This window comes from Cydia fagiglandana, chromosome 4 (assembly GCF_963556715.1).
Source record: "Cydia fagiglandana chromosome 4, ilCydFagi1.1, whole genome shotgun sequence".
In the NCBI taxonomy this organism is placed as follows: Eukaryota; Metazoa; Arthropoda; class Insecta; order Lepidoptera; family Tortricidae; genus Cydia; species Cydia fagiglandana.
The window spans coordinates 6,097,449-6,119,879 of record NC_085935.1 but is presented as its reverse complement, the minus strand read 5'-3'; the positions used below and the strand labels follow the sequence as shown (position 1 = coordinate 6,119,879).

The window sequence follows — 22,431 nt, the reverse complement described above, 5'->3', positions numbered from 1 at the left end:
TTCAAATCAACTAAATCAGGAACATGAAAACCCATAAACAAAATAAACATTTTGTTATGATATCTGCAGCGTTTAGCGACATCTGTTATCGAATAGTCGAACTAATGGCACCGACATCTGTTGGGGAGTAGTTAAAATTAAGTTTCATCTATTTACTGCTAGGTGTCGGTAATCTTACTGTACGATTCTCCGCGCCGTTGATAGATGGCGTTTTATAAGAGATTGGTACAAAATATTTTGCTGCTGTTCAGTAATATCTGCTAATATTAATATTTCTTTGGAACATTCAAAGTAACACAGTAACTTAATTAATTTTTCTTAATATTAAGTAAACCGTGAAAACTGGATGGTAAAGGATTATATTCAATACATCTGTCGCTAGCTGTCTTGTTTCTGGTTAGAATAAATATGTAAAAGAAATGTTATGTTATTTCCATATTGCGTAGAAAAAAACAAGTAATAGATTAATAAATAAACATTTATTGCTTACAAAAATGACCTAGTAAATAATTCTAAAGGCGGTTAGTTTTTGTTTTTCTTTTTATCGGGGACTATGCCCATTTCCTCCTGGTATTTCCTGATGAGTTGTTCCTGTACGTCGGGGAGGCAGGGGGAGTAGCGGCTGTATTCCATGCTGAACTCACCCTTGCCTTGTGTCATTGATCTGAAAAAAAAAAGTTGATATTATCTAGATTCTCAGTAGCTAAGGGGGTAAGGTGGTCAAAATGTACACACCTTTTTGGTTAAGGTGCAGTAGGTCCAATAGAGAAAAAAACCGGGCAAGTGCGAGTCGGACTCGCGCACGAAGGGTTCCGTACCATAATGCAAAAAAAAAAACAAAAAAAAGCAAAAAGAAAACGGTCACCCATCCAAGTACTGACCCCTCCCGACGTTGCTAAACTTTGGTCAAAAATCACGTTTGTTGTATGGGAGCCCCATTTAAATCTTTATTTTATTCTGTTTTTAGTATTTGTTGTTATAGCGGCAACAGAAATACATCATCTGTGAAAATTTCAACTGTCTAGCTATCACGGTTCGTGAGATACAGCCTGGTGACAGACGGACGGACGGACAGCGAAGTCTTAGTAATAGGGTCTCGTTTTACCCTTTGGGTACGGAACCCTAATCAGAACGAGTGGTAACTCCATACATCAGTTTTCTTGCCAAAACGCGCGTTATTTCCTAGTCGACATCTAGCGTCATGTATCGGAATTTATCAGTACTGTTAGTGGACAATAGATGTCTCGGCGAACGAAAACTTAATGCTCAACAATTTTCAGCTAATATTATAACCGGATCAACTGGAATGGGGTTGGCAACTGTCAAACGTTTGCATAGATGGCGCCATCATAGCTTGCCCCTTTTTCTATGAGATTTGGCTTAAAGGGCCGGCATCCAGGGTATTAATAAAACAAAAAATTGACACAATTCTAGGGATTGACAGGGCAAGCTATGATGGCGCCATCTGCTAAAAACTTCCACCGGCCAACCCCATTCTATCTTCAAACCCTCCTGATTATATTAGTTGTAAATTGTTTTAGTAGTACATTTTTCGTCAGCTACACTTGTGACATCTGGTGTCAAGTAGGGGTACTGATAGTTCCACTACTTGACGTTAGATGTAGACTACGAAGTAACGCGCGGTTTTGTTAGAAAACTGATGTATGGAATTACCACTCTTTCTTTGCTTATATCTATGGTTCAGCCAGCAGTTATTGAAAAACCGAAGCGGGTATTTAGATCACAATACGGTCGGCAAAAAAATATTAGCAATTTTGAGGGCTTTCTCTAGATTAATAAATTCGAAAGACTGCCCATATAACCATTCCAGTCGCAGAATCATCAAAGTGGTAACTAAATGTCAGATGTGTCGTAACAGAGTCCACACAATGTGTCTAGAATTGTTTCGAAACAAAGTGTCGTCGCCGTGTGTACACTTTTCCGTAACAAGGTGTCGACACATTTGTGTGCACTTTGCGTGCGGTTTGCGACTAAATCTGACAGCAAATTTGTGACAGCCAATGTCAATATAAAATACCTCTTGAAAACCAAGGTTTGTCAAACTACTATTAGTGTCTCGTGTGCTCGTAAGTAATTCTAGTAAGTCATCATGGGCGATGCAAATGATAATAATCGACCAAAACCATATTTATAAACACCCAACACCCGTCAACCTTTTACAGAAAAGTTTTTAAAGAAATGCAATAAGCTACTTAGGTCAGCCAACGAATGCTCCAAAAAGTGGTAGAGGGAAATGCTCGGAACACAATTTTTGACTCTGTAACTTGGTTTGGGCAAGTTAGGAGGTGAACATATCAAAAGTCCCCGGCCGTAGCCCTTGAGCGGGGGGGAAGAGAGGGGGCTTTGTTTGAAGGTCCCATTTTCCGGTTTTTCGATTATATCTCGGAAACTATGCATCTTAGCGACATGGCCATTTATACAAAATGAAAGTTAATTTAATTTGTTACAAGTTTATTCAGTAAATTTTTTCGATATGTTGAAAAGTTTTTGAGATATCCGCTCTTGAAAGTTTATTTAGGGCTCTCAATTTTATCTTGATATATCTACATCAGTGAAGGTGTTAGGCCGTGTATGGTATCGTTTTCGTATAAATCTGGGTTGCTGAATCCATTTAAGGTATCATATTGACACCATTCCACAAAATAAAAATAAATCTTTTTAGGGTTCCGTACCTCAAAAGCAAAAAACGGAATCCTTATAGGATCACTCGTGCGTCTGTATGTCTGTCCGTCTGAATACACAAAATAGTTCTTTACCTATAGATGACAGGAAAACCTATTAGAAATGTGCAGTCAAGCGCGAGTCGGACTTAATGTACGGAACCCTTAATACGCGGGTCCGACTCGCACTTGGCCGGTTTTTTTTAAACTCCTCTTGACGCTTAACCGCTGAACCGATTTCGTTGAAATTTGGTATAGAAATAGTTTGCGTCCCGAAACAGGACATAGGATAGATCTTATAACCAAAATCATCTTTTGAAGGTGTGAAAAGTGGCGTGGAAATTTGTACGGGAAATCAATAACCGCTGAACCGATTTATATGAAATTTGGGATGGTCTACATCTTTGATTTAGGTAAAAATGTTAAAAAAACATGACTTCAAACCTAAACTTAAACAGTATTAACTTCAAGAAGTCTGGATTCCCCCCTACACCTCATTTCACACCTTTAAAGGATGATTTTTGAGATAACTTATTATGTCCTGTCTCGGGAGTCGAAATATATGTGTACTAAATTTAAATTAAAACTGTTCAGCAGTTTAAGCGTGAAGAGGAGTTTAAAAGAAAGTATTTTAATAAGTTTATATGTTTTTACTTTGGAATGGTGTCAATGTGATACCATAACTAAATTTGGTACTGCGAATTTATACGAAAACGATACCAAACATGGCCTCGTAGCTTTACTGTTGTAGAAGTCAAAATAAAATTGAGAGCCCTAAATTCTTATTACTTGGCCAAACTTGTGTAGAAGGAAAAGGAAAAATAAAAGTCTTCGGCAGGAATATAAGACACAAATATAATATATTTTTTTGCGTTACTATTTCAATCATCAAATATAAACATACCTTGATTATATTATTCTAGTGAGATTCTCATAGATAAACAAAAACATTTACTTAACAAATTACAAGGTCGAAATGTCACGGAACTTGTGAGGGTAATATGTGAAAAATAAAAACTTTTATGACAAAAAAATCTGGACACAATTTAAGAAGCATCCAATTGCGTCGAGGAATCATCTGTATTTTTGCTTGTTTCATTACCTCCTCGCTTCTTTTTTTGTCCTTTGTATTCTGTAGCAATTTGTTAGATCTGAAAATAAAGATAACTTGCGTCGTCACGGATGTCGATTGATAGGTTTTAGGGAGTGCAGAATTCGAAAACGATGATCATTTTATAATCCAAGATGGCGGCTACGTATTTTGTCATAAAAGTCGTCATGAATATCGTTTTATAGGTTTTAGGAAGTGCCGATTTCGAAAATGATGACCAGTTTGGAATCCAAGATGTGTGCCGTGCACTTTGTCATAAAAGTCGTCATGGATATCGTTTTATAGGTTTTAGGGAGTGCAGAATTCGAAAATGATGACCATTTTGGATTCCAAGATGTCTGCCGTGCACTTTGTCATATAAGCCGTCATAGATGTTGATTTATAGGTGTTAGGAAGAGCAGATTTCTAAAATGATGACCATGACCAATACAACGACATCCATGTCAACTTTTAACATAATGTATGGCCGCCATCTTGGATTCCAAAATAGTTATTATTTTCGAAATCTGCGCTCCGTAAAACCTATAAAACGACAGCCATGACGACTTTTATGACATATTGCATGGCCGCCATTTTGGATTCCAAAATGGCCATCTTTTCAAAATCTGCGTCCCCTAAAACCTCTAAAACGACATCCATGACGACTTTTATGACATAGTGCATGGCCGCCATTTTGGAATCGAAAATGGTTATCATTTTCGAAATCTGCGCCCCCCAAAACCTATAAAACGACACCCATGACGACTTTTATGACATAGTGCATGGCCGCCATTCTGGATTCCAAAATGGTCATCATTTTCGAAAGCGGGGCCCCCTAAAACCTGTAAAACGACATCCATGACGACTTTTATGACATAGTGCATGGCCGCCATCTTGGAATCCAAAATGGTCATTGTTTTCGAAATCTGCGCCCCCTAAAACCTATAAAACGACACCCATGACGACTTTTATGACATAGTGCATGGCCACCATTTTGGAATCCAAAATAGTCATCATTTTCTAAATATGCGCCCCCCAAAACCTATAAAACGACACCCATGACGACTTTTATGACATAGTGCATGGCCGCCATTTTGGATTTCAAAATGGTCATCATTTTCTAAATCGGGGCCCCCTAAAACCTATAAAACGACATCCATGACGACTTTTATGACATAGTGCATGGCCACCATTTTGGAATCCAAAATGGTCATCATTTTCTAAATCTGCGCCCCCCAAAACCTATAAAACGACACCCATGACGACTTTTATGACATAGTGCATGGCCGCCATTCTGGATTCCAAAATGGTCATCATTTTCGAAAGCGGGGCCCCCTAAAACCTATGAAACGACATCCATGACGACTTTTATGACATAGTGCATGGCCGCCATCTTGGAATCCAAAATGGTCATCGTTTTCTAAATCGGGGCCCCCTAAAACCTATAAAACGACATCCATGACGACTTTTATGACATAGTGCATGGCCGCCATTTTGGAATCGAAAATGGTTATCATTTTCGAAATCTGCGCCCCCAAAACCTATAAAACGACACCCATGACGACTTTTATGACATAGTGCATGGTCGCCATTCTGGATTCCAAAATGGTCATCATTTTCGAAAGCGGGGCCCCCTAAAACCTGTAAAACGACATCCATGACGAATTTTATGACATAGTGCATGGCCGCCATCTTGGAATCCAAAATGGTCATAGTTTTCGAAATCTGCGCCCCCTAAAACCTATAAAACGACACCCATGACGACTTTTATGACATAGTGCATGGCCACCATTTTGGAATCCAAAATGGTCATCATTTTTTAAATCTGTGCCCCCCAAAACCTATAAAACGACACCCATGACGACTTTTATGACATAGTGCATGGCCGCCATTTTATATTTCAAAATGGTCATCATTTTCTAAATCGGGGGCTAAAACCTATTAAACGACATCCATGACGACTTTTATGACATAGTGCATGGCGGCCATCTTGGAATCCAAAGTGGTCATCGTTTTCGAAATCTGCGCCCCCTAAAACCTATAAAATGACACCCATGACGACTTTTATGACATAGTGCATGGCCACCATTTTGGAATCCAAAATGGTCATCATTTTCTAAATCAGCGCCCCCCAAAACCTATAAAACGATACCCATGACGACTTTTATGACATAGTGCATGGCCGCCATTGTGGATTTCAAAATAGACATCATTTTCAAAATTGGGGCCCCCTAAAACGTATAAAACGACATCCATGACGACTTTTATGACACAGTGCATGACCGCCATTTTGGATTCCAAAATGGTCATCATTTTCGAAATCGGCACTCCCTAAAACCTATAAATCGGCACCCATCTCGACTTTTATGACAGTGTTTGGCTACCATCTGCATTTATATTATTTTTACGTACAAAAATGGCCCCCTGTCAACTTCCAACCGAGATTTAATCGATAATTTATTCGATTAATATTCAGATTAATTCAATTTCAACCTATGTTAGGTCGACTAAACTAATCGCGATTAAAATTTGAGGATTAACTTTTTTTATTCCATTAATTAGTCGAATAAACAGTTAATCTATTAAGTCCCATCTCTGACCACGGCATTTTTACACTTTGAGAATATCTGAAAACAAATGAACACAAGGAGCCATTTTGTAAATCCAGTAACTTTGTTATTACTTTTGACAGCGCGTGTCATGTGTCTACACAGAGTCGACACAAAGTCGAAACATTTGCGACTACTTTGTGACTGCAATATTTCTCAGCCTTAAACCATATTTATACATCATAATTAACAAGTTTCTTAGTATGTAAAGCGTTATTTCTGTTATTTAAGTATAGTATACGCATCGAAGTCCTAAAAATGCATCAAATAATATAGTTATGAACACAGGCACTGAGAAGTAAACAATTTCATTTCCGGCTAAACTGAAACAATGTGGTGGCGCGTTGATTATATTACACTTAGTTTATCAAATCACTCGAGCAGTTTAATTCCCCATTATAATTTAAGTCCTATTGTAATATAAATGCAAACAATATATAATTACGTCTTGTAATCCGTTTTAGAGATGGCGTATTAATGTCACTTATTTTTATTTAACAATTTTTCCATCTGACAGTTTCCATTTGACAGGAACAAAATGAACGAATGAATGAATGATATTGGCATAAAGTAGTCGCAAACTCGAAACAATGTGTGCACACGGCGACCACACTTTATGTCACTTTGTGTCATGTGTCGACCCTTCCCCATTTCTGGTAACTGTGTCGACACGGCGACGACTCTGCGACTGGAATTGTGACCGAAACAGACGGTGTCGACACAAGATGTGTCTACACCGCGTCGTAACGGCGACTGGAAATGGTTGTATGGGTGTGCCGTGGAACTCAGTGACCTTACCTCAGTTCTCCAGCGTATCCAAACATGTTATTCAGCGGGACCTCAGCATACACCGTGGTCCAGCCTTCCGCTCCCTCGTTTCCAGTAATAATGCCGCCTCGCTTGTTCAGCTGGCCAATGACTGTCCCATGGAACTCTTCGGGCATGGTCACTTCCACGTACATGATGGGCTCGAGGATCTGCCAGGCACCTTCTTCGAATACTGGGAAATCAATTAAATCCATGTCAACAAAAGAGTAAAAAACATTGTAGTAAATGGTCTTACTTTAATAATATCGAGATCAATATTTTGGCATTTTCGTTTTATTTATTTAACACGCCAAAAAGAACGCCAAATCGCCAGAATCCACGATATGATGGGCGCCATCTTGGAGTCGGAACTTGACGCCAGATATCTTGTGTCCGGACAGGTAACCCTTGAATAGTATGGGCATGTAAAAGTATCCATGAGCACACAAAATTAAAGCGTCTACGGTGTCTAACTTTAAAACTAACTTACCATTTTTGACAGCTCCTTTAGCCGCCAAGAAGAACGCTAGCTGACTAAAATCCACGATATAGTGGTCTTGAAATCAGAACTTGATGCCAGATATCTTAAATCCGGAGAGTTGGCTCTTCTGGCACGTAGGGATTAAGCAGCATATTTTAATATGCATTTAAGCATCCTAATTTTAGAACATACCATCTTTAACGGCTCCTTTAGCAGCCAAGAAGAACGCCAGCTCGCTAGAATCCACGATGTGATGGGCGCCATCTTGGAGTCGGAACTTGACGCCAGATATCTTGTGTCCGGACAGATAACCCTTTTGACACGTGTCGATGAAGCCGCATATTACTGCACGAATGGCTAGGGTAGCTTAGGATCCAAGGTTTAGTACAAAAACTTACCATCGTTGACCTTTTTAATCGCCTTAAGACCATTTAAGCATCCTAATTTTAGAACATACCATCTTTAACGGCTCCTTTAGCAGCCAAGAAGAACGCCAGCTCGCTAGAATCCACGATGTGATGGGCGCCATCTTGGAGTCGGAACTTGACGCCAGATATCTTGTGTCCGGACAGATAACCCTTTTGACACGTGTCGATGAAGCCGCATATTACTGCACGAATGGCTAGGGTAGCTTAGGACCCAAGGTTTAGTACAAAAACTTACCATCGTTGACCTTTTTAATCGCCTTAAGACCATTTAAGCATCCTAATTTTAGAACATACCATCTTTAACGGCTCCTTTAGCAGCCAAGAAGAACGCCAGCTCGCTAGAATCCACGATATGATGGGCGCCATCTTGGAGTCGGAACTTGACGCCAGATATCTTGTGTCCAGACAGGTAACCCTTTTGACACGTGTCGATGAAGCCGCGCTCTACGCCTGGCACGAACGGCTTGGGTATGTTCGTGCCTACGGTCTCGTCCACAAACTCGAGCACTGGGAAGGGTTAAACAATTTGGTTTTAGTATGCAATTTCTTATATGCGTGAAAGAAAAAGTTAATCTTAATCAATCATTTAATAAAGTAAATCAGTTTGTAGAAATTAATAAACTGATTTTCTTTATTAATAATTGATTAAGATTATATTTTTCTTACGGCGCCATACTCTTCGTATTAAGTCTGTGTGTGTATAATTGTGGAAATTAATAATCATAGAAAAAGCAATAACTAAGACGCGGGAAGTAATGTAGTTTTAATTGACAAAATTTACAGCTTAATTAGATGGAGCTCTCAACAGCTTAACCTAATTCAGTTAACACAAAGAGTATGGCGCCGTACAGTCGCATATAGTTACAACCAACTGTAAAAATATGGGTGTAGCCAACTTGTTCAAAAATATGTCCCATAGTTCTTAATTCGCTGACATAAGAGCTATGGGACATATTTTTGAGATGATTTGTGCACCCATATTTTTACACTTGACTGTACTTTATCTGAAAATTTTGCTACATTATTATTCAGTTACGGGTGTTTGTCTTTCTCTGCCTTTAGCTACCTACCCCAAAACTTACAAACCTTATATAAAGTTTTGACACAGGCGCCTTGGACACATAGTTAAACCTTTGATTCCCGACCCGTCCTACTTTGGTGGAGGATAAATAATTAAAGTACCTAAGTTGTACGTGACTAAGGACGGTATGCCATATGTCCAATTTCTTTGTCCATGTCTAATGTATTGCGTCTCATCATCATCATAATTTAAGAGCATGGCTCTTGTCGGTGGAGTATGCGCCAGTTGTCGCGGCCCTCGGCCAGGTTCTTTAGGTCCCTGTAAGACACGACATTTGCTTTTGCTTTTAGTTGTTTTGTATAGCTTGCTCGTGGTTTTCCTCTTCCTCTCCTAGCTTCGATTTTGCCCTCTAATATAATTTTAAAGAAAGTGTCGTCTCTTATCAAGTGACCTATCATTTTGCCTCGCATATCATTGCGTCTCACATTTTGCTTAATCATAGAGTGAGACGCAATGACACAGGACAGGTGGAATACCACCCTTAAGTTTAAGTTTATATAATAAAACTTACTGGTATTCTGATGGGGTGGTAAGGGCTCCATTACACCACAAACACGGGCGAATTGACCAGCGCCTCCCGACTGCTTCTTGTGTAGATAGTCGAATGTGCAAGGAGACATCATCGTTTCTCTGAAAGTTTAATGGCAAGTAAATAAACTACACGGTGTAACATGAGGAACCGAATAATTTTAACCACGCATTTCTGAGGTCAAAAGAAGGAAAAAAATGTAATATGAGTTTAGGTCAAATTCGCCAAAAAATATATTTTTTTTTGTTTATTTTATTCAATTGTTTGAATGTATTTGTACATAAAAAATAAACATTATTGGTAAACTTGTCACTTAAAATACATTTTTAGATCTTTTTAAGTTTTTTTAAATACCTACTTTTTGCAGTGTTACTAGTCACTTTTTGACATCTATCAATAAGGATATTTAGACTACGTCCCATAGCAGCAACACCACCATCAAAAAGGCCTTTTACACTATGTAACAATAAAAACTTGTTTTTTTTTTAAATTAATATTAATCTCTGAAATCGTTGCAAATCGGCTTTATGGTACCTAGCTCGTTTGTTTATTTTATACGCTCGCGGTGCTAGCATTAAGCTCTAGCGCACTAGCGTTTGTTCCGTAGCTTTTGGGTTGGATTTTTGGTTCTATAACAAGAAACTTAGCTAACTATGTATTACCTGAAGGCGACCTTAGGTTTCCCAAGCTCCACGGGGCAGTTGTATTCCCTCTCCATTCTCTGCGCGTATATCTCTAGATGCAGCTCGCCCATACCCGAAACGATGGTTTCCTTGTTGTCGCTGTCGTAACGGAACTGGAATGTCGGGTCTTCTTTGGTGAACCTGTTACAAATATATATCTTTATCAAGAGTAGAACTTAGACTTTAGACTTCTGAATGAGATTAGCCCAGGACCGGGACAAGTGACGTACTAGAAGAAAGACCTATGCTAGCTGCGCTCAGAGGCGAAAAAGGGCTGATATGATGATGATGATAAAGAGTCGAAGGTTTAGTAAGAGTATATTGTACATCGAAAGCATGAAACTCTGTAGTTTCATGCTCTCAAAAAAGGGGTATTTTATCCGAGACAAATTACCGAGACACTCGGCGATTTTTAATAGCAAAGGGTAAAATCACCTATGACATGAACACCTATGAAAGTCTTTCTTACGTAACGTCTCTCAGTCTGTTTAAATAGACTCTCAATTACTCTTCCTTTCCCTTTATCTCTCTTTATTTCGTTGACGAATGCCTCATCATCTCCTTCTATCACTCACTTTCTCTCTCCTCTAACTTCTCCCTGACCCCTTTCAATGCCTTTACCTATCTCTCTTTATTTCCTCCCCTCTATCTCTCATCTAAATGATGCGTTATTGTATCTTTCTTATACCACAGGATCATCAGGCACGACGAGATACTCCATAGCGAGGCTTAGTCTTACGTCATTCATAAAAATGTATCTCTCTCTAACTCACCTAGCGACAGCTTTAGAGAAGTTATCTCTATCCTTGTTGTTCTTCGGCTTGATGGCCATAGACACGACAGGGTCAGGTACGACGATAGACTCCATAGCGAGATTCAGTCGTCCGTCGTTAACGAATGTGTCGCCCGATGCGCAGTCTACACCGAAAAGTGCAAATATGTCGCCGGCGAATACCTGTATTATAAAATTTACATTAAGATACATTTAGGTACAAATGGTATGGTTAAATAAAAAATAATATGTACTAGACAAGCGGTCGGCAACAGGCGGCCCGCGAGCTTCCCTGGCTATTTTGTATGTAATATTGACAAACGACAAAGTCTGATAAAGTCACACATATTGACAAAGTTCGGCCCGCGTCAACTTCGTTATCTACTATGTGGCTCTAAAAGGTTGCCGACCGCTGTACTAGGCAAATAGTCATATAAGAAATTCTGACACCTGAATTTCGATACATTTTACAACTTTTAAAGAAATACCAACAAGAAAGTAAAGACACCCAGTGACGATATCAACCCGCACACAATGTGCATTGCGTCTCACTCTCTCACAAAGCAAAATGTGAGATGCAAATACACATTGGACAAAGAAATTGGACAGTTGAAATGTTAATTTACATTACAAATGAATTTTGATTCTTCCTTAATAAAATATTATGAGATCTTGCACTTCAATGTACTTTTATCATTCACAAATTCTGTCTGTGACCATAAATATAGTAGTATTGCCTTCGACTACATAATGTAAATATTTTAAATATACCTACAATAAAATTAAAGTTACCTCATTGACTTCTTCCATGTTGCTCGAGTGCATGCGGACTAAGCGAGAGATTTTAACCTGAAAAGAACAAAATACATATTAAAGTAGACAGGCACGCGCGCAGATTAACGGGTGTCGGGAATTTGAACACCCATTGAAGAAAAGTTTGTATATTAAACCACAGAATAAATAATAGTACTAGGTACAGAAGACTCACTCTCTATCAAAACGCGTCTGTCACGATCAGCACAGATATGGCCGCTAGGTGGCGACAGCGCCACTAGTCCGGGAGCCGGCTGCATGAAACAAACCTCATCAAAAAATAGAATATACCTACCCTGTAGAGGTACCTGACATTTAGTAGATTCCAACGCACTTGGTCGGCCTAGGCTTAACCTGGCAGATTTTGTACAAATGGCAAAAACGTTGGACAAAAATTCATCAAAAAAAACCTCATCGAAAAATAGAATGAAACTTGTATGGTAGGATACCTGACCTTGAGGACAGTAAAAAAAAAGTGGTCGGCCTCACCTTAGCCTGGCAGTTTTTGCAGTCCGACCAGATTTATTGGGTCACGTGAGAGCTACAATTTACCTCATCGAAAAATAGAATGAAACAAACGGATTATAATAGCTAAAATAAGCCTGTCGACGTATGTCTTGGTCGGCCTCACCTTAACCTGGCAGTTTTTGCAGTCCGACCAGATTTATAAAAAAATCATCAAAATTTTTTTATCGAAAAATCGTATGAAACTTGTATGGTACGATAGCTGCCTTTGAGAACAGTAAAAAAAAAAGTGGTCGGCCAAATCCTGTGTTTGCAGGTTCCTGTGTCCGACCAATTTTGTGGTACCACGTGAGAGCTACAATTTACCTCATCGAAAAATAGAATGAAACAAACGGATTATAATAGCTTAAATAAGCCTGTTGACGTATGTCTTGGTCGGCCTCACCTTAACCTGGCAGTTTTTGCAGTCCGGCCAAATTTATAAAAAAATCATCAAAAAAATTTTATCGAAAAATCGTGTGAAACTTGTATGGTACGATAGCTGCCTTTGAGGACAGTAATAAAAAAGTGGTTGGCCAAATCCTGTGTTGGCAGGTTCCTGTGTCCGACCAATTTTGTGGTACCACGTGAGAGCTACAATTTACCTCATCGAAAAATAGAATGAAACAAACGGATTATAATACCTAAAATAAACCTGTTGACGTATGGCTTGGTCGGCCTCACCGTAGCCTGGCAGTTTTTGCAGTCCGACCAAATTTGTGATACAACGTGACAGCTAGAATAGGACCACACATGCTGTATTCCATACGCATCATGACTTTGTGTACCTATCTGATGGGCGGGCGTATATGAAACGCCTTCTTGTACGTGCAGGTGATCCAGGTATACACCAAAGCTTAGTTTTCAATCGAACACTTGTAATATAAGAGGAAAAACTGCACGTGATCCTTCCAAAATTTAAATAAATGGTAAAATGTTCCTCCACGATGTTCTCAACGGGCATCTAGACTGCGTTGGATTGCTGTCACAGTTAGGGCTCCGCGCTCCCACGCGCCGAACTCGTCACACCACACTATTCCATATTCCCTGTCATCGTACCAATTATGGCCAAAATTCTATCCTGAGTAGAATCGCACGTACCTATAATAAATCGTTCCAAAACATTGACCCTTTCTTCTCCTCCAGACGTGTTTTCAAATCACAAATTGCAAAGCAACTTTCCTGGTAGTCACGCACTATCACACCCACTTACACACATACACTCATCTCTTAATGTCCAGCCACAATGTGTTGCATCAAATTTGATGCAAGTGGATTCTGCCGCACACTGCCACATTGAATTTATGAAAGCCGCCCGAAACAAGCCATACGTCAACAGGGTTATTTTAGCTATTATAATCCGTTTGTTTCATTCTATTTTTCGATGAGGTAAATTGTAGCTCTCACGTGGTACCACAAAATTGGTCGGACAGAGGAACCTGCCAACACAGGATTTGGCGGACCACTTTTTTATTACTGTCCTCAAAGGCAGCTATCGTACCATACAAGTTTCATACGATTTTTCGATAAAAAAAATTTGGTGATTTTTTTATAAATTTGGTCGGACTGCAAAAACTGCCAGGTTAAGGTGAGGCCGACCAAGACATACGTGAACAGGCTTATTTTAGCTATTATAATCCGTTTGTTTCATTCTATTTTTCGATGAGGTAAATTGTAGCTCTTACGTGGTACCACAAAATTGGTGGGACACAGGAACCTGCCAACACAGGATTTGGCCGACCACTTTTTTTTTACTGTCCTCAAAGGCAGCTATCGTACCATACAAGTTTCATACGATTTTTCGATAAAAAAATTTTGATGATTTTTTCATAAATTTGGTCGGACTGCAAAAACTGCCAGGTTAAGGTGAGGCCGACCAAGACATACGTCAACAGGCTTATTTTAGCTATTATAATCCGTTTGTTTCATTCTATTTTTCGATGAGGTAAATTGTAGCTCTCACGTGGTACCACAAAATTGGTCGGACACAGGAACCTGCAAACACAGGATTTGGCCGACCATTTTTTTTTTACTGTCCTCAAAGGCAGCTATCGTACCATACAAGTTTCATACGATTTATCGATAAAAATGTTTTGATGATTTTTTTATAAATCTGGTCGGACTGCAAAAACTGCCAGGTTAAGGTGAGGCCGACCAAGACATACGTCAACAGGCTTATTTTAGCTCTTATAATCCGTTTGTTTCATTCTATTTTTCGATGAGGTAAATTGTAGCTCTCACGTGACCCAATAAATCTGGTCGGACTGCAAAAACTGCCAGGCTAAGGTGAGGCCGACCACTTTTTTTTTACTGTCCTCAAGGTCAGGTATCCTACTATACAAGTTTCATTCTATTTTTCGATGAGGTTTTTTTTGATGAATTTTTGTCCAACGTTTTTGCCATTTGTACAAAATCTGCCAGGTTAAGCCTAGGCCGACCAAGTGCGTTGGAATCTACTAAATGTCAGGTACCTCTACAGGGTAGGTATATTCTATTTTTTGATGAGGTTTGTTTCATGCAGCCGGCTCCCGGACTACACGCGCGGCTTATGGCAAACCCCAAAATTGAGGTCGAACAGATGTACTTTTAGCTACCTGTAGCAAAGCGACGAAATCGCGGAGTGAGCCACGCCTGCTTAAACAACTAACACTTGTACCATAACTTTCATTTCTTTATTTGGCCTTATGTCACAGGGTGGACACGCCATACATCAAAAATCATTTTCGTTTATGTGTGCGCGGCACGTCTGTACACGCGTCATTGTGTATGTGTGCCAAGTCAAGTAAGTCGCTTTACTGAGAGGACGCCAGAAGTCCGCCAGATTCATGTCGCGGCCAGTCGCGGGTCGAGGTAATACGAGTCAGGGCGGGGCGGTGCGTGGCCGTTCTGTATGATTACACTATTACTTATTGGCTTATACAGCCATGAAAAACGTTGTCGCCCTGCCTGAATGCAATTTGACACTAAATTCGCCGTTTCGGTATCACAGTATATTACGTGCAAAGTTTTTGTGTAAAGATAAATAAATAAAGAAATTACCTTCTTCCCAGTCCTCGCATTGAATATATTGTCCCCCCTCTTCAACATCCCCTGGTAACACCTCAAATACGTCAGCTGCCCAAACTTGCTCACTTCCAGCTTGAAGGCCAAGCCCACGAACGGTTTGTCCCCATTCCTTGCGGGGTCTAACACTATCGTCTCCCCTTCCTGGCCTTTCTTCTCGTTTAGCGTGGCTGTGTTCTCTACTTCCCCTGAAAAAAAAAAATTAATTGTTCTGTGAGCCTTGAGTAGTACTTATGAATGAAAAAGTGTTTCACGTCAGGTCCCGTAGACAACATGCTAATTTCTAACGCTCCGTAGCGAACTAAACGCAACTGTCGCTGTCACACTAATATGGAAGAGTGATAGAGACACAAAGCGATTGGATTGCGAAGCGCAAGCGAGTGTCATCATGTCATATTTATCCTTAGGCCCACGGTCGTACCTATAGTACTTATTCAGCTCAATGAAATTTAAATCATATTCGATTGGAACAGAGTTGCTTTTGCTTTGTTTCGTTCAGTTTTTGAACAACGCAAAATCAACTCTAATTCCTACACTAAAGGTTCAAATTTCTGTGGTAAATATTGCATTTTTCATTTGTGTGGTTGGGCTTAGGAGGTTATGTATATATCTAACCTGGATGGGGAAGGTATTCCAATACAGCGTCTAATAGAGGTTGGACTCCTTTATTTTTGAGAGCTGTGCCGAGCAGTACGGGGGTGAAGGTACGTTTGAGCGCCGAGCGGCGTACGGCGCCTTTGATGTCGGAGACGGTTGGGGCCTTTTCTTCGAGAAACAGTTCACCTGCAAAGGAAAGTATGATTCAGTAAGAATACAATATCATTTATTTATTTAAACTTTATTGCACAAAAGAAAACTTATCGTACAAAAGGCGGACTTAATGCCAAAACCATTCTCATTGTGGTATTTACACACTAGTGACCTGTCCCGGCTTCACACAGGTTACACAAATCCTTAACAAATTAAACACCTAAACTTTCCTCAAGAATGACTATATTTGATAGGTGAGATCCGCATGATGCCTACGTCAAATCAGATTAGTTGTCAAGCGGACCCCAGGCAAAAATGCCGGGATAACGCGAGGAAGAAGAGAGGTGAGACCCGCATGAAAATCTGTTCAGTAGTTTTCGAGTTTATCGCGAACATACAAACACACAGACGGACGCGGAGGGGGACTTTGTTTTATAAGGTGTAGTGAGTGATATATGATAAACTCCTTGTGATGTGTTCAAAAAAACACAAATTACGAATACAAAAATACAAAATAATCTATTACAACAAATTTCTTCATAATAATGTGTATATTTTAATAAATGATAAAATTGCGTAATAATAATGTGGATATCGATTTAATAGTGACATTTAGGTAAATCTCTGAAAAAGAGAGGAATTTGATTTAACCTCATTTCTAATGACTTTTTATTGAGTGTGATCATTTGACCCTTTAACCCTTAACCCTTATTAACCCTTTTCATAAAGTCAGTATAACCACAGAATAAATAATAGTACTGGGTACAGAAGCTTCGCTCTCTAACAAACCGCGCCTATTACGACAGATATGACCGCAAGGTGGCGCAAGCGCGAGCAGGCGTTCGTTCCGCAACTACTACTGCTAGACACCGAAATTGGTGTGGGCCGCATGTACTTGTAGCGGCGCGACGAAATCGGGGAGTAGGCCACGCCTGGTATAACTTTAACTTACCTAAACTTTCATCAACATTAGACAAATGCTCAATCAACTCATGCCTCCTCTCCTGCACTTCAGCCCTCCTATCCTGTGGAACCTCATCCAATCGCACCTTCTCGCCATAATCACCGTCAAAGTATATAGCTTTCTCTTCAATAAGATCTAGAATCCCTTGGCACTCTTTCTCGAGGCCGATCGGTAGGTGGAGGAATGCTGCGTTGTGGTTTAGTTTGGACCTCATTTGTTTTAGTACCCTGGAATAATCAAAATTGCAAATATACACAGCAAAATATATATAAGAATAATAGAATATAATTATACAGTCTTAATATCGAAATGCAGTAATATGTGGACAGTGACTTGGATAAAACTTATGTCACACAGTAACTGGGAGTGTACTGACAATAGTTTGTTTTGCAATATATGCTCACATAGAAATTGTATACAAATACTGTGGATTTCTTTTTCTCACTGTGTTCAGCTATGTTCGAATTTATGAGGCTTTTTTAATCAATATTCAGTAGCTATCATAAAACAGGGGAAAGTCTCGTAGGTGGAGTATAAGGTATACTTAAAATAACTTTACATTCAAAATGGTTACTACCTACTTAAATATCTGTGTTTAGTAAAACTTAGGTACTTTAACCAGATGAAATGCCATAGACATATCCTTTCCACCAATTTAATTATAGCAACATACCTTTCTGGATTAGCCCCTAATCTATCCAGTTTATTAATAAACGCCAAGCATGGTACATTGTATCTCTTCATCTGCCTATTAACCGTCAATGTTTGACTCTGGACACCACCAACAGCGCACAACACCAATATCGCCCCGTCCAACACTCTCAACGCTCTCTCCACCTCAACGGTAAAGTCTACATGGCCCGGTGTGTCAATAATGTTGATATTGTGGTCCTTCCAGATTGTGTATGTGGCTGCTGATTGGATAGTGATGCCTCTTTGTCGCTCAAGTTCCATGGAGTCCATGACGGCGCCTACATTGTCTTTGCCTTTTACCTATAAATAAATAAATAAATATTATAGGACATTCTTACACAGATTGACTAAGTCCCACAGTAAGCTCAAGAAGGCTTGTGTTGTGGGTACTGAGACAACAATATATATAATATATAAATATGAACTTAAATACATAGGAAACAACCATGAGTCAGGAACAAATATCTGTGTCATCACACAAATAAATGCCCTTACTGGGATTCAAACCCAGGACCATTGGCTTCACAGGCAGGGTCACTACCCACTAGGCCAGGCTGGTCGTATAAGAAAAGTTATAAAGCTTATAAGCCTTGGTTTTGTTATAAAGCACAATACCATGGCTTACAAGCCATGTGCTGCTCCTTTGGGTTACTTCAAAATGTGTAAATGGTCATGCATAAATTATCATTTACTACATTTTGCGCTTTTCTTAACACATTGGGTGGCATACTGCAAGCATACGTGCGAGACAATTACCTCGCGCATGCTCGCTCTGTGTGGACCTGGCTATTGGAATGATATCTGAAATTGACTTAAACAATCTTTTCTCAACATCATGCGGCTTTCAGCATTACACATTTGTCAACCCATAACATGACCCAACTAGAAGTATTCACAGTTAAAACTTATCCATAGTTTGTTAGAGTTTAAATCTGTCATTGTCTGTATTATATACTTCACACCATTTAAATTAAATTAACCTTCAACTACAGTTAACAGCATCTTACGATTAAGTAGCATGGAGCTTAACTTCCAGCACTTTCATGGCTTCCATATAATGGATTACTTAGGATAAGCCTTTGCTACACTCCTACAAGGGGTGTGTTACCTCGCTACCTACAATTAAATTTTACCAGTCCCATTATTAGGCAGGAAAAATCTAGAAACTTCCTGTCAAGATCGTGTATCGTGTATAATTTCCTATAAGAAATTGAGCAATTTTGTTTTAAGTACCTCATGCATAGCATCTATTCTGCCGGTGTAGAACAATATTCGCTCTGTGAGTGTAGTTTTGCCGGAGTCAATGTGGGCTGAGATACCAATGTTCCTAATCCTTTCCAGAGCCTTGTGTTCTGCATATTTGACATATGATGAGTATTTCTGTAAAATAATTGTTTCTTAATTATTGGGAATTCAGCCAACAAAAAGCGGTGTCTATACGGTGGTAAACCATAAATCGCCAGCAAAAGACGCAAAGGCAAATGAAGGAATGAATGAATTATTGGAAAGCTTTGCAAAAGTTAATAAGTAGGTATTTCATGGACTCCCATGGGAGTCTACAGAGTTCACGAAAGTGGAGAAAAAATAAATTCACAATTAAGAAATGAACTGTTCTGTGTGAAAAATAGTAGTCCAATAAGAACCGGCATTTTCCTATGAGCTTTGTCACATGGGATCGAGAACACGTAAGAAATCGATTCTTTTCGATCCTAAATTCCATAAAAAAACACAAGAATGTATGGTCAAAAGGTCATAAAGATAGACATATTGGTGTATAATTGCTTATTGAGTAATAAAATTAGATTTCATCAGTTATTGACGGCGAATTACGTAAATATAATGCGAAAATGGAAACTAAAGTTATTATTACCATTAAAAATATTTCTTACCTCAATTTGTGTTATGCCTGACTTATTAACATTCCTAAAGGCATTTGCTACTTTTAGCGCGTTCAAAATAGTCATTGTTAAATAATTATCATAAATTAAATATCACAGAATAAAGTGTTTTGGATCAAAATTTGAGGTTATTCATATGTCATCCTAGCTTTAATGTTGGTAGCTATGAAACATGAAGTTAGCTTTTAATTCCTACCATCGACAAAATAAAGTAGGATATACACCTTCAAGAAAAAGGGGCAAACAACAAAACAATAAAAAAACATTACAAACCAAAATAGGAGCCAAGTTTCACGGACCAAAGAAAGGGTATCATGCTAATGCAATGATATCAATATTATTTTAACATCACACGGGCATTAAGTAAATGGTCAGTAGTCGCATAAGGCCAAGCGCGCACCACGATTTTAATTTTTGCGCCACGATTTTAGAATCGCGCTGTAATATATCGCAGAAAATTCACTGCGCGCACTGCGATGAAAAAGTCGACGATTTGTTCATTCTCGACATGGATGTCGTACCAGTCGCTTGTCGTGAAACAATATGCAATCGCTGTATGACTTTGAGTATTTATACCACAAAGGTGATCTCCTTCTATTTCTATAATTAAACGGTCAACATCTAGCGTCTCATCTTGTAACTCCATTGGAGAAGCAGGTTCCGATATGTTGACGCTTGGAGAGCTAATTGCCGACTGAGGTCCGGGGTGCGATTTTATTATCACAGTGCGCGCGGGGCCATACAACTCCGTATGCTGCAATTCACTTTGCGACAATCGCGTCGCGAGCAGTCGCGGAAAAATGTGACAAATCACAATTTTAAAATCGCTGCGATTTTTTTGTCGCATATGCGCGCACTGCCATATAAACACATACGTTACATTTCTGCGACTAAGTTATCGTGCGACAAAAAGTCGTGGTGCGCGCTTGGTCATACGTTACATTTCTGTGACTAAATTATCGCGCGACAAAAAGTCATGGTGCGCGCTTGGCCTAAAGGTCACTCTTGCTATTTTTTAATGGCCATTTAGTCACTATTCTGTACATAGATTTATAATATACAGAGATACCTTCCAAGTGAGCTGTCACTGGCACCACTTTTGTTTAGTGTACGATTAATAATGTGGCCCACCTTGCTCTTGCCATGTCGATAAAGTCATATCGATAAACTATCGACGTTTCTTACAATTTTAATTTTACTTCAAAGGTTTAACGATACTTAAAATGAACAAAAACGCTTTTATTATTTATTGTGGTTATCAGATCACAATTTTATAGTCACGCCCCAGCAGGGAACCAAGGGAAAGTTCAGATATTTAATTAAAATACATAAATACCTATTAAAATAGGTGTTCCTCAATAATTGAATTATTTTATTATATTATAATATATTCATTATCCATTAGCATTTCAATTATGTTTATGTTTAAGGAAGATATTGAAGCTTCAATTAATCGCTTTTTCGTTCCGCTGTGTAGCGTTTATCAATATATAACATGATTAAAATCGACTTTTTACATACCTAAAAGAGCACACATATAGGTACGTTTTTACGCACACATACACAACCTGGTTCTACCTAAAACGGGGACACCTGGATTTGAAGTCCATCTTGTCAACAGTATGGTTGTCCTTTTTTGACAAACGGCATTTTTAAAAGAGCAAGGAGAGAGAAATTATACTAGTTGCTGCGCCGTCAAAGAGAACAGACAGCGTTGGGGCCTTGATTCTGTATAAAAAACCGGGCAAGTGCGAGTCGGACTCGCGCACGAAGGGTTCCGTACCATAATGCAAAAAAAAAGCAAAAAATAAACGGTCACCCATCCAAGTACTGACCACTCCCGATGTTGCTTAACTTTGGTCAAAAATCACGTTTGTTGTATGGGAGCCCCATTTAAATCTTTATTTTATTGTTTTTACTATTTGTTTTTATAGCGGCAACAGAAATACATCATCTGTGAAAACTTCAACTGTCTAGCTATCACGGTTCGTGAGATACAGCCTGGTGACAGACGGACGGACGGACAGCGAAGTCTTAGTAATAGGGTCCCGTTTTACCCTTTGGGTACGGAACCCTAAAAAAGCTTGTTTCATCCCGATATCATCATACATAAGCGCAATAAGCGTTAGAAATGAACGGCTAAATTAAGAACGAACGGATGAACTATACCTTGTGTAGACTTAGCTTTATAATATTCTGAATGAAGCTAGCAACGATTTATAATGTTGGCACTAGTGCGCCGATGTCATAGACAATATTCCAAAATCAGTCAGTTTGATTTTAGTTCGAAAGAATATGGCCGTGTTAGGGCCTTGTGTGAATGTAAATATGAACGGTCAAAGTAATATTCATAGTCAGTTAACAAAATCATTAGAGAGAATTCTTGAGGATGCATATTTAAGTGGCGAATTAAAACTAAGTGGACGTAAGCTGAGAGAATTTCCAAAGCCAGTGAAGTTTGATTTGAGTGATACAGTTGTTGCTGGTAAGTAGTATTTATAAATAATCTTGTTGCATTTGTGTGGTATTTGGGTTTATTATTTTATTTCTCGTGCGGTTTATGTCATGAGTTTCATGTTAGGATG

The 22,431-nt window shown here is 39.1% G+C and overlaps 2 protein-coding genes across 4 annotated transcripts in view; one reads left to right on the top strand and one right to left on the bottom strand.

Moving 5' to 3' along the window:
• Window positions 1-460: 460 nt before the first annotated feature.
• On the bottom strand, window positions 461-20,015 carry LOC134663494 (elongation factor G, mitochondrial). Its single transcript, XM_063519865.1, has 13 exons — window positions 19,838-20,015; window positions 19,182-19,328; window positions 17,929-18,248; window positions 17,244-17,482; window positions 16,157-16,324; window positions 15,518-15,729; window positions 11,954-12,010; window positions 11,163-11,344; window positions 10,369-10,530; window positions 9,689-9,807; window positions 8,391-8,603; window positions 7,179-7,380; window positions 461-664 (listed from the first exon to the last, which is right to left on the bottom strand). Exons 1-13 carry the CDS (start codon window positions 19,910-19,912, stop codon window positions 523-525), a joined length of 2,238 nt encoding a protein of 745 aa, XP_063375935.1. The 5' UTR covers window positions 19,913-20,015; the 3' UTR covers window positions 461-522.
• Window positions 20,016-22,112: 2,097 nt separating this feature from the next.
• LOC134663506 (leucine-rich repeat and calponin homology domain-containing protein) overlaps window positions 22,113-22,431 on the top strand; it is a 74,099-nt gene continuing 73,780 nt past the window's right edge. The window contains exon 1 of one of the 3 annotated variants that reach the window (XM_063519886.1): window positions 22,113-22,331. In XM_063519886.1, coding sequence (XP_063375956.1) covers window positions 22,142-22,331 — 190 coding nt within the window. In that variant the 5' untranslated portion in view covers window positions 22,113-22,141. The remainder of the gene's footprint in view (window positions 22,332-22,431) is intronic. The other 2 variants (XM_063519885.1, XM_063519887.1) reach the window with 2 other exon arrangements.

What these genes read in the sequence shown, in the direction of transcription:
- LOC134663494 (XM_063519865.1), bottom strand. Translation starts at nt 19,912, where the DNA reads ATGACTATTTTGAACGCGCTAAAAGTAGCAAATGCCTTTAGGAATGTT. An exon ending in TAATGTTGATGAAAGTTTAG is followed by an intron (nt 16,325 to 17,243) that starts GTAAGTTAAAGT and finishes TTTCCTTTGCAG; the next exon opens with GTGAACTGTTTCTCGAAGAA. An exon ending in TTCTCTAAAGCTGTCGCTAG is followed by an intron (nt 10,531 to 11,162) that starts GTGAGTTAGAGA and finishes TATTTGTAACAG; the next exon opens with GTTCACCAAAGAAGACCCGA.